At 49.3% G+C, this 14,209-nt stretch overlaps 5 protein-coding genes across 5 annotated transcripts; 2 read left to right on the forward strand and 3 right to left on the reverse strand.

Annotated features, from left to right (window-relative positions):
- Positions 1-33: 33 nt before the first annotated feature.
- PG998_012064 (GMC oxidoreductase) lies at positions 34-2,364 on the forward strand (the record flags this gene model as incomplete). The annotated part of the gene is made up of 8 exons (XM_066878880.1): positions 34-648; positions 726-747; positions 815-910; positions 994-1,202; positions 1,228-1,345; positions 1,402-1,500; positions 1,566-2,251; positions 2,335-2,364. 8 exons carry the CDS (start codon positions 34-36, stop codon positions 2,362-2,364), a joined length of 1,875 nt encoding a protein of 624 aa, XP_066725264.1.
- Positions 2,365-3,225: 861 nt separating this feature from the next.
- PG998_012065 (uncharacterized protein) lies at positions 3,226-4,049 on the reverse strand (the record flags this gene model as incomplete). The annotated part of the gene is made up of 2 exons (XM_066878881.1): positions 3,226-3,347; positions 3,848-4,049. The coding sequence occupies 2 exons, from the start codon at positions 4,047-4,049 to the stop codon at positions 3,226-3,228; spliced, it is 324 nt and encodes a 107-aa protein (XP_066725265.1).
- Positions 4,050-6,301: 2,252 nt separating this feature from the next.
- Positions 6,302-7,090, forward strand: PG998_012066 (uncharacterized protein; the record flags this gene model as incomplete). Its single annotated transcript, XM_066878882.1, has 2 exons — positions 6,302-6,321; positions 6,775-7,090. 2 exons carry the CDS (start codon positions 6,302-6,304, stop codon positions 7,088-7,090), a joined length of 336 nt encoding a protein of 111 aa, XP_066725266.1.
- Positions 7,091-8,239: 1,149 nt separating this feature from the next.
- PG998_012067 (uncharacterized protein) lies at positions 8,240-8,668 on the reverse strand (the record flags this gene model as incomplete). Its single annotated transcript, XM_066878883.1, has 3 exons — positions 8,240-8,406; positions 8,487-8,539; positions 8,592-8,668. 3 exons carry the CDS (start codon positions 8,666-8,668, stop codon positions 8,240-8,242), a joined length of 297 nt encoding a protein of 98 aa, XP_066725267.1.
- Positions 8,669-11,342: 2,674 nt separating this feature from the next.
- PG998_012068 (uncharacterized protein) lies at positions 11,343-13,829 on the reverse strand (the record flags this gene model as incomplete). The annotated part of the gene is made up of 3 exons (XM_066878884.1): positions 11,343-11,718; positions 11,779-13,144; positions 13,193-13,829. The coding sequence occupies 3 exons, from the start codon at positions 13,827-13,829 to the stop codon at positions 11,343-11,345; spliced, it is 2,379 nt and encodes a 792-aa protein (XP_066725268.1).
- Between the last annotated feature and the right edge of the window lie 380 nt (positions 13,830-14,209).

Here is a 14,209-nt window from a genome sequence, read left to right on the forward strand (position 1 = left end):
TATCTATACTGCGTCGAAGTAGCCTCCCAGATCATGTCCATCTCCCGCTCCTCGCTCTTGGTGGCGCTAGCCGTGTCTTGCGCGCACAGCTTCACCATCCCGCGATCGGCGCACCATGCACGCCAGGTCAAAGACGTGTCCGAGCTGTTGCCCGCGTACGACTACATCTTCGTAGGCGGCGGCACCTCAGCCCTGACCGTAGCGGACCGTCTGACCGAGGATGCCCCGGACCTCACGGTCCTCGTCCTCGAAGCCGGCCCCTTCGCCGACCCGGCCTCGTATCTCCCCGTCGCCGGGGGCGGGCCGTCCCTGACGGGCGGCAGCCCCACGCAGCCCGTCTACAACTTCACCTCGGCGCCCCAGGAGAACCTGGACGGGCAGAGCTACGACATCATCCTCGGCAACATGGTCGGCGGCAGCTCGGGCGTCAACAGCATGATGAACCTCCGCGGCTCGGCCGAGGACTACGACCGCTGGGGCCAGTTGTTCGAGAACGATGAGGTTGGCTGGAACTGGGAGGGGATTTTGCCGTACTTTAAGAAGGCGCTGAACTTCTCGCCTCCCCCGCAAGAAGTTGCGGATCGGTTTAACATCACCTATGACGCTTCGTACTGGGGCTCTGAGTCGAGGGTGCACGCGGCTTGGCCGGTAAGCGACTTCTGCGTTTCATTTTCCGCAGCCCCAATACATCCATGGGGAACATCACTGACAATTGAAATCGATAGACGTTCCAATACCCAGGTCTTGGTAGGAATTCCCTATTACCCACGAAAGTAATATGATGGCATCCACTAACCACCTCTGCACCCTCTAGACCCGTTGGTAGCCGCATTTGACGAAATGCCCGGGGTGGAACATGTAGCAGACAGTGGTGCTGGTGGTGCTGGCGTCTACTGGTTCCCAACGTTGAGTAAGTCCTTCCAATGAAGCCCTTTTATACATGCTTGTACTGTCCCCCCTTGCCCTCAAGCTGATGTTTGAGACTGCGTGCAGTGGATCCCATTAAGCATGAACGCTCCTTTGCTCTGAATGGCCATTACGAAAATCTCGATCGCCCTAATTACCATATCATGGCAGAAGCGACTGTTCGCAGGATCATGCTAGAAGGTTCTACGGCGACAACTGTTGAGTTTCAGACAGGGAAGGATAAGGGGGTATCCACGACCAAGGCGAAGAAGGAGATCATCATGGCTGCCGGCGCTGTTCACACCCCCTAAGATACTCCAGTGCAGCGGCATCGGCCCCAAGAAGGTCCTTGAAGCAGCGGGTATTGAGACCATCATTGACCTTCCCGGTGTTGGCCAGAACTTCCAGGATCATCCGACCCTTGTGACTAATATTACACGTGAGTTCTCTTTGCACGATTCAAGCGTTCTTGCTTCCATCTAATACAGCGTCCAGACAAGGGATTGTTGGATATTCACCCCAACGGCTTTGATATTCCGAATAACTCTTCTTTCCGAGATTGGGCCCTAGAGGCCTGGGAAACCGACCGATCAGGTACGTATCATCCTCGTTGTCATCTTTGGTCTGTTGGAATTAACCAAGACCGAACCCAAACTTAGGCCCCTTTTCTCTCGGAATCGAAAATGTAGCGGCTTGGCTACCCCTGACGGCCGTGGCTCCATCCCTCTTCGAGTCTTGGGCGACCGAGCTAGAAACGCAGGAGCACGCATCCTATCTCCCTGAGGATACCCATCCGACCGTGGCCGCGGGATACGCGGCGCAGATGCAGGGCCTGGCGGCTGTTATGCGGTCCAAAGATACTGTCTGGACTCGGTTCAAGGTGAACGGCACCCTTGGCCCGACCAACCCGATTTTAAACCAGCCCCTGAGTCGAGGAAGCGTCAACATCGATGCGGCGGACCCCTTCGGCAAGCCGCCCGTGGTGAACTACCGCACCCTTAGTAACCCGGTTGAGATCAAGATCCTTACCGAGATGCTGAAGTGGGTTCGCAAATACAGCTTCGAGACTTCGCTTAAGAACCTGGGACCCGTCGAGAGCATGCCAGGCCCTGATGTTGTGACGGATGAGCATATAGCCAAATATCTCACGCACGGGGGCGGGGCCTTGCCGAGCGATTACCACCCCGCAGGTACCACGGCGATGATGCCGTTGGAGCTTGGGGGCGTCGTTGACCAGACCCTGCGCGTGTATGGTGTGAAGAGTCTTCGTATTATCGACACGGGGATTATGCCAAACTTGCCTGGTGCGAATACCTGTCAGCCTACATACGGCATGGCAGAGAAAGTAAGCTCTCGTTTTCCTTCACATGTACAAACTGGGGTGCCGTCCTGAATAGCGAATTGACTAACGGGTGCTCCTTAATTCAGGCCGCCGACATAATCAAGTCAAATATTTGATGAGATCCGAATTGTGGAAAGAATTTGGTCATGTGTCCAGGATCTATTGCTACCATTTGTCGAAGTGCTGATGGGGAAACATGATGGGTTCGACTTGGGAAGGCTGTTCTTATTTCGACAAGTGGGGGAGTATGGCAGGCCGCCCCAGAGTAGTTGGTATGGATGAGTTCAACAAGGGATATGGTGGCGGGACGGCGACATGATGGGGAAGACGGCGACAACGTAACGAAACCTGAAGATAACGAACATACCATGTCTCGTTCAGTGCCGGTACGATCTGCATGACCTGTCTCCACGTAGCGAATCACTGAAAGACCGAACTACTGCGTAAGGCCAGGGAACGCCCGCTTGAAGCTGAACTCGAGTTTGAGACTTTTTTAAAGACATCTTTTGCACACATGTATTTGGGATCTAGTATCCCTCATGATCTTTATTGGTACTATTGTTCTCCTTCTTCTTTGCGCCTGTGGTAGATGCCGTTGCACAGGTTTGTGCCGGCGCTTTCGACGGTGTTTTAATGACGCCTCCTTCAACAGCGCCTTTCCCAACAACTGTTGCATCGACTTTGCTGGCCGCTTTGATAATGAATTCGATGACCTGGGCGACTTTGGCGTCACCGACGCAGGAGCTAGCTTGGTCGTTCCAGCTTTGGGGGCCTCTGGATGCGTCCTATGGCTCGCAGGCCGGGGTTTGGAAGTACGCAGAGGATGCCTGGGTGGCCGACGCCTTCTTCGTGGTCCCCCATCAACGATCTCGTTTGGAAAGTCTAGAGACGACGTGGAAACATTGATGTGCTTGTGATCTTGCTTGCCGCCTATGGCACGAAAGGAGCCGATACGGGGAACGAATGCGGACAGGCGCTCAGGGCGAGGATAAAGTCGAAGCCGAGGTGGGGGATGTGGACGAGGGAGGCATGTCGAGGGCGCCGGAGATGATGACTGAAGGAGAGTGTCGTGAGTCCTGAACACGCTGTCGAAGAGCGTCTTGGATGGTTTTCAGCTTATGCTAATACTCGTTTTTGGTATGGCGAAGCGAGCTGTGAGAACTGATTAGCAAGACGGGAATAAAAGAAAAACTATTAATGTTGTTTCGTCAAATGAATTAGTGGTTCTTGCTATGTTTGGTACATTTGGCTCTAATCTTCTTCCTAAAAGCCGTTGCATCAGATTGCGAATCTCTGGGGACAAATGGTTAAGCCAGTCGATGCACCCAATCCACCACACCACACCTCCGGCACGTTGGGAAGCCCTTGGGTCTTTTCAATTCCTTTGCCCATATGTCTCTTATTTCCATCAATCTTTCTGTTATCCAAATACCTCACCACTTCTCAGACACCACAGCGCTGGTTATATTTCTATCTTATTTTTTCTACCTCAACCTTTGGTCTCTTCCTACGCTCACTTCCTCTTCCCTTCTACTTGGACATTCTCCATTGGACGTCGATTAAGCAATCGGGCAACTGCCGCACTAACACTTCACATACGCACACCCAAATCCCCACAACGAAGATCAAGGTGGCCCCGTCCAAGAACTCCAAGCCCAAGGGAAAAGGGAAGAGAGCTGGCAAGGTGCTCCTTGCCGCCGCCGCCGTCACTGGCGAGGAGCACAATGCCAGCAACGCCGGCCAAGATGAAGACGGAGACGGTACTGGCACCGATACTAACACGGAGATTGCTACCCTTCATCGACAACAGCGGTGGTAAGCTAGACCACCTAATACAGAGCCAGCCCCTCTATAAATCACTTTCTTAAAATTAAAGGTTTAAAAATTAAATAAATTGAATTGAAATAGACTTTTTGAAATATATAATACTTTATATATTAATCTCTATATATATATTTTTAAATAATTTATTTTTACTTCCTTCATTTTTATATATTTAATTTTAATAAAAGTTTTAAATTAAAAAATCGAAGATTAAAGGTTAAATAACTTTTTAATCTTTTAATATATAAAGTATATCTTTTAAAATTATATAAAGGAGTATTATATATATTAAAATCTTTAATCGCTTTTTAAAAATCTCTATTATTTAATTTTTAATTAAGGAAAAGGTTAAATTTTCCTTAAAAAATTTAAAAAAATTCGTTTTTCTTTAATAAACCTTTAAATATTTCAATAATTTAGATTCTCTTTTTTCATTATACTTTATTTAAAAATATATAAAAATAATAAAATCTTAAAAGATTATTTATTTTAATGATTATAAAGTTATTTTAATTTTTACTTTTATACCTATTTTATATAGAAATTTTAAAAAATAAAATTTAAGCTATTATTAAAAGGAGAAGGTAATTTATTTAATTTAAGTAATATACTTAGTTATTTTTCGCTTTTTTAGTCTTAATTTAATGAACTTAGTTTAAATTTATACCTATTTTATTCAATTTATTATAAAAGGCGGGAAATCGACGATTTAGGTGTAAAACGGTGGTTCGTAGTGGGGGTGGCTCTGTATTAGGTGGTCTAGCTTAACACCAACTCGGCATCGGACGGTGTCAAGCAACTCTCCACCACGGCTGTCAACATTAAGCACGTCTGTCTTTGCTTTTCGCCAGGCAGGGCTAACATCTCCGCCGCCACTGCCAGGTAAGTGTAAACCCAACTTCTTCTTTTTATCTTCTTGTTGTCTTCTTGTTTGCTTCTTGTTCCCTTCACGTTTCAGCGCTGACTGTCCACAACAACAGCCACTCGAGCCACCGACCATTATACCATCGCTAGCCACACCTTCACTAACGACATCCTCCTATACAGGCGCAGCAACACAATATAGGACCTCACGATCGACATGGGCGCCTAGGCCCTCGGCCGGGAGACGAAAAGGGAGAATATGGAGATGACATGCGTACCCTCGTCGTGGAGGAGAAGAAGAAGGAACACCTAAAAGCTCTACGAGGTAAGGGACCTATCCCTTTTCAGAAGATCATATCTGATCTTTTGCCCTTGCCTATCTGTATACGCTATCTAACCTGATATAGGATCTTACGACCATTATGCGGGACGTGGCCTAGAATAAGTAAAAGAAGAAGGAGAGCTTGGAGGAACAGACCCAGGCCGCTATCGTTCGTAAGTTATTTTCGGTCTTTGGTGAGCGTCTAACACTAATATCATACCATAGGAGAAGAAAGAAGACGAACGGGGAATTAACCCCGAGTAATGGGTGTGTTTCGGCCGGAATTTGCTGCGCGGACGGTTCATGAAGATTATATTTGGGTTAGGCAATGACGGTCTGAAATGATCAAGAACTTGCACCTAGCATCAGTTCCATCAAGAGGGGATACCAAGAACCTGGCCCCTTGACTGAGGTGATTTGTTTTCCAAGTGTTACTGTGCGGCAGCTCAGGAATTACATGGCTTCAGGCCGCTGGACCTGACAAAGTAGTATATGACAGCGAATACCTATTTCAAATACATCAAAGGGAGTTCAGGAGTTCAAAGTCTACAATCGTCAAGTATTGGCCGTGATCTTTCTTTCCATCCAACCCACCATGTACCGTTAAGTGTTCTACCCGTGAGGAGACCTAGCATCTTTTCCTCCGGCATGACGGTGCTACTTGACGAGGCAGGCTGCAAACAAGTATCGAGGGCGTCGAAGATGGCCACCTAAAGTGGCGTTGATGGGGATTCGATGGTGTTCGTCATTGGCGCAACGGGGTGGACTGGGAAAACCGATTAGTGAAACAGAAATAGAGAAAGGAATCTGCTGCTTCATCAGATCGATTGCCTGGTATTTGGATCATTTGATCTATGTTCTTGGAAGATGGAATGTGGACTGACTGCCAGACTTCTTTCCAGTGAACAAAGCAAGCCAGAGTGGGAGCGTCGAGACCCAGGACCAATGGGCCGAGGCAGGTACATCACGCTGGGTTACCTGGAGCGCAAGTATCCCCCTGGCACATGAACCGCAAAGTCCATGGCCTGGATGGCAATGGAAAGATGGACACCCACAATCTCCTGTACGTTTTCCCAAGAAAAGATTCGATCCAAAATCTTCAAGCGGCCAGATGCTGTTGGATGGCACGAAGCAGTTATCATGCCACCTTTTATCCGCTCCGTTTTCCCTCAAGGCTCGTGGCTTGGGTTGCCCCATCTACCGAGCTCCTCAAGACCTGGCTAATCAAACCTGTCTAATTCAGCTTTGATACTATCCTCGACCTTGCCGAGACCCTTCACCTGTCACCCACACACCGACACTGACGACCCCGTCTGCGCCGCCATAACAGCGAATGTATCACCCCCCGGCGCGTCTTCGAGCGCGAACAATCCGATACCTACCATATTCCGCGCGCGCGACAATGCGGGCCCTTCGAGAGGAATAGACAAGACCGCGCAACCAAGCACCGCTTCCGACTGTGTACCCCCTTTCACCACGCTTCCGAAAGTCGGGAATCCCTTTGATGCTACCGCAGACGCGTCCCTCCATACATTCGCTATCGAACCCAAGGGGGTCACACGGCGGCTATATCTGGACCTCGCAAAGGCATTGCCCACGGCACTCCCGTATTACACATCCCCGAGGCCTTTGCGCTGCTTGGTCAAATGGCCCTTGTGGCGCACGAGGCGTCGCGGACGCCGGGCGATCACGACTTCGTGCGGTTCGAGTCCAGCAGCGGCTTGCAGTTCGTGCCCAAGTTCCGGTCCGTCTGGTTCCTCCACAAGGGCCGCCTGATCAATATCAGGTGCAACGGCAAGACGACATGCGACCATCAGCTTAACCTAGCTTAGCTGCCACCTTCGACAGGATGTATCTGCAGCTGACAGAGAGATAGGCAGGTATTGGTGGAGCGAGTGGCAACTTGCTCTTTGGTGGATAGAAACAAGCTTCGCTCGTGGATTCACACCTAGTAGTTATGGGAGGATGTGTAACGGCGAATACTATTCCCTCATGGGCGTGATAGGGATATCTGCTGTCTCGGCTCGTGGAGTTTGTGTCCGTATTCGTTCGCCGCAGGCGGCTCGTTGTCCCGGTTTAGTTGGCGTGACTGTTCCGTATAATATAAAGTAAAAGCAATGATTTCACCCAAGGATGCGTGGTGAACCCTTAAGCGACAATTATAACTTGCAAGGCCAACTTAAACAGTTATGAAGTAGCATGTGTAACAGGTGGGATGTTTTCAGTGCAGCCTTAAACCTCATTGATAGAACGCAATACATGTAGGGTACATATCTGTTCAAGACTTTGCCAACTGACTTTGCATGTGTTCTGTGTGGCAATCGCAAAACTTGGCAGCCAATTGACCGGCGGCGAGCCGATGGACAGACGTACACATTCGCATTTTGATACAAGCACATGAAATCAGAGCAAGGGAATGCGACGAAGATGTGCAATAGCATTTTATTGCTACAGAGGTTCCTCCCATTGTTCAGCGTGCGTCTCCCTACTTGGCTCATACACAGCCTCTAAGCCTGCGCTCGAATGCATGTGCAGTGTCCCCAGGTGATCCCACGTGGCGGTGGGGAGTCCGACTTCATCACCCTAGCACTACGCCACGACAACGAGAGAGTCGTCGTGTACGTTCCACGATAGTGGAGGCTAATAAATGGAATACTGTCGAGGGTTACCTCTCCAGCCTGGCTCATTGTGGTGAACCAGTACCATACAGATCATTCTTTTTCTCTTTCCTTTTTTCAGATCTGATGCTCATACAACCCGTACGCCCAGTCTCAACTTGGCAAGCCAACGAAGGACTGGACTACCGTAAACGGCCGGGAGGCGCTGACATAGTCAAGCTTTGAGTCTTCATCCATTGCTCATACAACCTGTACGCCCAGTCTCGACTTGGCAAGCCAACGAAGGACTGGACTACCGTAAACGACCAGGAGGCGTCGACATATAGTCGACTTTGAGTCTTGTCCAACCAGTGCGCCCGCATCTCAGAAGATTTGCCCATCGAGGATCTCTCTCTGGTCGAATGTTTTGTTGTAATCCATCAACATTCTCGCAACACCATGACCGTTAACCGTTCCGAGCAGCGCATCAGCATCGAGGATATGCTTGTATTTGGACTCGAGTTCCGTTTTGGACGACTCCTTGTCGATGGCTAATGGAACGAGTATGGTTAGCCAGGACAATGATGGACATGTGAGGTTTCGCTTCGGACGGAGTGGAGGGGCGGCAGACAAGACGAAGGGTTCTGGCAAGATCGAGGGACAATGGAGTTGTGAAGTAAAGAACTGTTGTCAATACTTACAACGCGGTCGCAGGGCGGCTTGCAAGACGTGCTACTCCTCGCGGCCTCTTGGTAGCGCGCCATCGTACTCGGTCTGAGGATGGTAGACCTTGACGGGCTTGGAATCAACCATATTTGCGATCTGCAGAGACGAATCAGCAAGATTAACATGGATTGAAGCTTTGATTGACTGGTTTGAACTTGATTCTTTGATGAATGAGATCAAATAAGCCTTTGATGAAAATGATTTTTGTTGTGTTGATGATGGATAAGGACTAGAAGTTGAATGGAACTGGAACCATCCACCCGAAATAGACATGTACTTTTTCCCCAACAAAGCTAGAAAGACAGTTGGGGCTAGACCATGGGTTTGAGTGGATCGCTCAGCCAGCCATTTGAGTTGATTACATATCATCATCATCTTGGGCAGTTGGCAGCTGATGGTACAATAATGTGGGAAAGCGCGATGGATTGTTGCTATGATTAGTGAACTGTCTCGTAGTGCCCTTGCCGCGGGACCCAGTAGCCAACCAACTTTTCGCATGTCCTTCGAGACTTGTGCTGCCTCCAAGACCCGAGGGATCTTCCACTCTAACCACTGCGAGATAGATTTTAGCGATACGAACGCTTGAATATTGAGATAATACACTACATACCTCGTCTGTGTCCTGCTGAGATAAGAGATTAGTTACGTCAGAGTACGAAGATAGAGCGATGGCTTACCTTGGGTTCCTTCTCGGGGCCGCTCTATTGCAATACACCGTTATCAGTAGCTGATATATGAAAGATCACTGGAGTGTGGCATTACCTCGGCCTGCACTTCGAGGGTGGCGATGCGCTCCATCATCTGCAGTCAAACGGTTATTGTAGTCCATCATTCTGGAGCATCAATGAATATATACCTGCGACTGTTGTCGCGCCATCTACATCAGGAGTTAGCTCCGTTGACAATTTACAGTAACGCTTGAGAAAGAGAAACCTACCGACGCGGTGTGGCCGCCGCGCCCACGGCCGTTGCCTCGCCCGCCACGCGAGCTTTTTGCCTTAATTAAGCGTTAGTGAAGCAATAGAGCTATGTCAGTGTTTTAGCTACTCACGACACCACCGTACGACTTTCGGTTCTTTTTTCGTGGCAATACAAGTTAGCATGGCTGTAGTACAAGGGGATAATGGCTCAAATAAGACAGGGACGCAGGGAATGGGGTGCTACACATACGGGCATTCTGGAAGGGGAGTTAAGTCGTCTTCTGGTAGTGAAGAATCGGAGAGGGAATGGTGAAGAGAATCAAGCCCTCCCCGGCTCCCTCGCCCACCACGCGAGTTCCTGCCCTACATAAGCGTCAGTGGTGCGGTTGTGTTGTTTAACTGCCGTGAACGGTATTCTAGTCCTTTGTTGGCTTGCCAAGTTGGGCCTGGGCGTGCGGATTTCACAATTATTGAACAACGATGAAATGTAATAAGTAAAGAAAAGAGAAGAAAAAGGAAGAAATGGAAAGAATACATACGGTAATGAAGTCAAACTCTCCACCACTGCATGGGTAGCGTGGCAATGCTGCAGAAAAGTTTGAAACGATGTGTGGGATTGATGTGACTGAAGTGTGGTGTGTAGTTAAGATGGAGGGTTGAGGAATGAGGCCCGCAGTGTGGAAAGTGGAAGGGTGCCCCAAGCTAGGGAGAGTTCCTTCCCTCCAGTACATGTATTAGCACAAGCTAGGAAGCTATGTATGACACAAGTTGGGAGACGCACACTGAATTTCTATTGTAACAAAACGATATTGCATAAGTTTATCGTATCGTCCAAGTTATCTATCGACCAACTAACCGCCATTTGATGAGCTCTCCGAGTTAGTTCTATCCAGCCAATAGCGTAGACCAAGTTTTGACTATGATTCTTTTGTACATTGACAGGTGCCTGTCCGTAGCCCTGCATTTGCGATAAGTACCACCTACCCCATGTGTGAGGAGACCCCACCAGAGACCAGGTCGTTCTGGATATTTCACGAGGGATACAGCGGACGGGACGGACAATAAATTTAGATCAACGCCTTTGAGTAGACCGTAGCGGGCACGTTTTTGCCTCCTAGACGAGGTCGCGCTGTACCACGAAGTGGTACAGACACAGAGGTAAATCAACACCAACCAACAAGCGTGAGGAGACCTACAGAGATTTGATTCCCTTTCATTCTGCAACACACTACATGGTTATGCCACTGTTTCCAGGCTCGAATCAACCAAGAACAATCTATCCCCCCTCAATGGTCCCCATCTGAAAGAAGAAGCCCGTACCGCCTTCACCATTCCAATTACACAGATAGGCCAGGCGTCAATGTATCTGGCAAGAATGTTTCTCTGTCTAACATCGAAATCTCAGTCAATATAACGCTAGCCACCGCTCAGCTACGACTCCGATCTGAGCATCGGTACACTATTAGAGCTCCGTTCTCTAGATGCAGTACGAACGATATGATTCCATGCAAACACACCTGCACAAGTCAGACATTTGACGCAACACAGCAAGGTCTACATGTCCCAAACACTCCGAAAGATTTATTCAAAGGTTATCAGATGCCATCTTGTTGACTCTTCGATCACCTTTAGTGCTGCAAACATCCTAAAAAGGTCCTCTTCAAGCTTCAAGTATCCCCCATGCCCCCTTTGCGCCACCATGTGGTTAAAGGGGGGCTCACACACATCAGCTCTTCAGCCGTTTTACCGAGTAACGAAAATTGATAACTGCATCCACGACGTCTGATAGGAAAGCCATTGGGCCCCATGCCTTGGAGGCACCAGCTGATAATGATGTCCTGCTACACAAGATACACCGACTCCCAGTCATGCCCGAAGTCTGCCCTGTTGAATCCATCTACATCCATTTCCGGACTGACGAACGCCGGCCCCACCACCTCGAATTTGTTCTCCTCCTCACTGGTACTCCTGATAATCATGGGTACAGCAACACCCCTGAGCAGAGTCAATCGATCCCCAATAGCCATGCCACATGGCCCTGTCCCGAGCTTTCCGTCCCGTGTAATGAACAGTGTTCTCTTCCCGACAAGCCGGTTGCAGTACTTGTTGGTGAACTCCAGCGCTTTGGAATCGCCAGCGAATATGTCCTCAGTGGACAGGATAGGGCTGGCATCTGGTATGTTGACGGATAGGTCCTGCATGATGTGCACCCATCGCCTGAACTTATCAAGTTCACCGACACATGGGATGGTTGACTATCCCATCAAGACATTGTACATATCCAGGAGAACATTATCCTGGTCGTGGCTGATCTGTGTGGAGGCTGCATCACTGGTTGCTTGAACCCACTCAGCAAATAGGCCGACCATTTGATCCAATCGCGCGACGTCGTCTAGGTTGCTCAAATCTGATGGCTGGCCGCTTGTTTGTTGGAACATAGAAGAGCAGAATGCCACGCTGCCCTTCCTGATGCTCCACAATCCGAGTGTCTCATTGGCAATCTTCATCTGAGGTTCCGGGAATGCTGCATCGTGGAGATCAGCATGGTCGTGGACGTGCCGTGAATCGAGCCAGCTGCGCTGTTGGAGAGAACTCCAATCAGGTACCCACGATGGCACGCCTGGCAGCCTGGGACCGACGTCGATGAGAAGGTTGACAAGGCGCGTGTCATGGCGCAGGAGGTCGAGGAACAGGTTGTGGTAGACTTGACCATACGACTTGATGTAGCCATGGTTAGAAGTTGAAAGCTTCAGTCTGTCGAGTACACCGCGCAATGCAAAGGCTTTGTCTGCCGGCATAGTCGCCTGTCTCTCCCGCAGCGCTTGCACGAGCCCAACGATACTCTTGCTATTCCCGTCGTCAACCATGCTCGGGTGGGGTGCCATTCGCACGGCATATACAGTGGCCAGCAGGCCAAAGATCCACAAAGATATTGTTAGTATGGTTGTCAAGCTCCAGTACAGGGTATTCAAACGATAATCGCATGATATAAAATAAAAATTACATTCCCCCGAATGAGGATAGAAGTAAGGCTGCGGGACATTGTACATATAGTTGTAATGCTGGATGGGTATTAGGGCCGTAAGAGTCACGATGACGGCAGGTAGAACGAGAACATTGGCAAGCGCAATAATCAACCTAGCATAGTGCCATGTCTTGCTGAGTTGCACAAGTTCATCCTGGTACGACCTGGCTGAATGAATGGGCGTAGCTGGTTCCTCATCGTCTTGAGGTATCATCCTGAGCTTGCGCCCGTTCCAACATGACGGGCGGTAAACTGTGACCCAGATCTGGTGCATATGTCTCCATATGTAGAATGACTTGAGCGAGCGCGCATCATCGTAGATCTTTGCAGATCTGCTTGGCAGCATTATCTTCCTCGGCCCTTTATAAGTAAATGAAGCACGAATTAGGTCCGTGAAGCTGATATAGAAAGGAGTAATGGGGTTGTTGAGATAGTCGAGACCCCGCTGGAGACGTGACCATGAAATGGACTTTCCACCACATATGATGACGGGATTGGATGCTAGGATTATTTCCTGATAGGTCCACGCTCGCCGGATCCAGTCCCGATTTATGAGTTCATCAAGAGCGCATTTGTCGAATGTCCGCATGACTCGGAAAGCTTTGAATCGTTGCCAGACTGGTAAACGTTAGATAGGCGCAATCATTCTTGCACACAGCTACTCACATGGTATCAAGGCCTGAATATACATTGTAGCCAACCCAAGACTTGACACAAATTTGTCGTAGCGAAGGGTCTTGGTGCGGCTGCCGTCTGTCCATGGGATGCCAGAAGGGGTCAAGCGGAGTCTAGATGCCAGCTCGAGACATCTCATTGCTCTGTCTGTGCCTTGACTCCCTTCACCCAACCACGCATAGACTGTGTGAGCCCAGGTGTAGATCTCCTCCATGAGATGTATCTGGTTGGTCTTCTCCGCTTCATCCTGCTGATTGATGCATATTGCATCGACCCATATCGTGATAGGCCCGTAGAGACCCCGCAACGATCGCAGGGCATCGTCGCAGTTCTTCGTGATCGAAAACTCGTGGCTACCGCAGCGAATTATGTTCGGTATCTCGGAGTACTCTCCCCAAACATAGGAGAGAGCAGCGAACTTGGGACATTGTCGGAGATCGACAACTCTAAGTGTTCCACGTAGAGGCTCGCTTGGGTCTTTAGTGTCGCGGTGTAGATCTAGAACTCGTATATACGCAGAGCGGGGCGTTTGTGGAGGCAGAGGTCCATAGAGTTGAGCACGTCGGACGGCTTCTGGGGCATGATTCACACTGCGCGCAGTTACGAGCTTGCATGGGTTGATACCCATGCTGCCATATGCACTAGGGAGCTTACCCAGTTGGGCTGATTCGATTCGCAAAAAGCAATGGTCGTATGATAACTCAGGAGAGAATTGGAATAGACCGTATTATAAGCAATCCAATAAATGTCAGGATGATGTAACGTACGGTATTGGAATACAACGTAAAACAGCCCCTGTTTATGGCCCCCTTTTCCAAACCCTAGCCCTTGACCATTTATCTATGCGGTGCTGATCATGAGGCTCCGATGAATCGAATTGGCAAACTCCAAGTAGCATTTCAGAGCTATATAAAGCGCTGCCTAATTTTAGATCTTGGGCAGAAAACACCATGCAACCTGGCTTTTTTTTTTGGCCCCCTAGGCACACTCCGAACTGGCCTATGCACA

Source organism: Apiospora kogelbergensis (genome assembly GCF_038363985.1).
Source record: "Apiospora kogelbergensis strain CBS 113332 chromosome Unknown utg000008l_segment0_segment0, whole genome shotgun sequence".
Classification (NCBI taxonomy): Eukaryota; Fungi; Ascomycota; class Sordariomycetes; order Amphisphaeriales; family Apiosporaceae; genus Apiospora; species Apiospora kogelbergensis.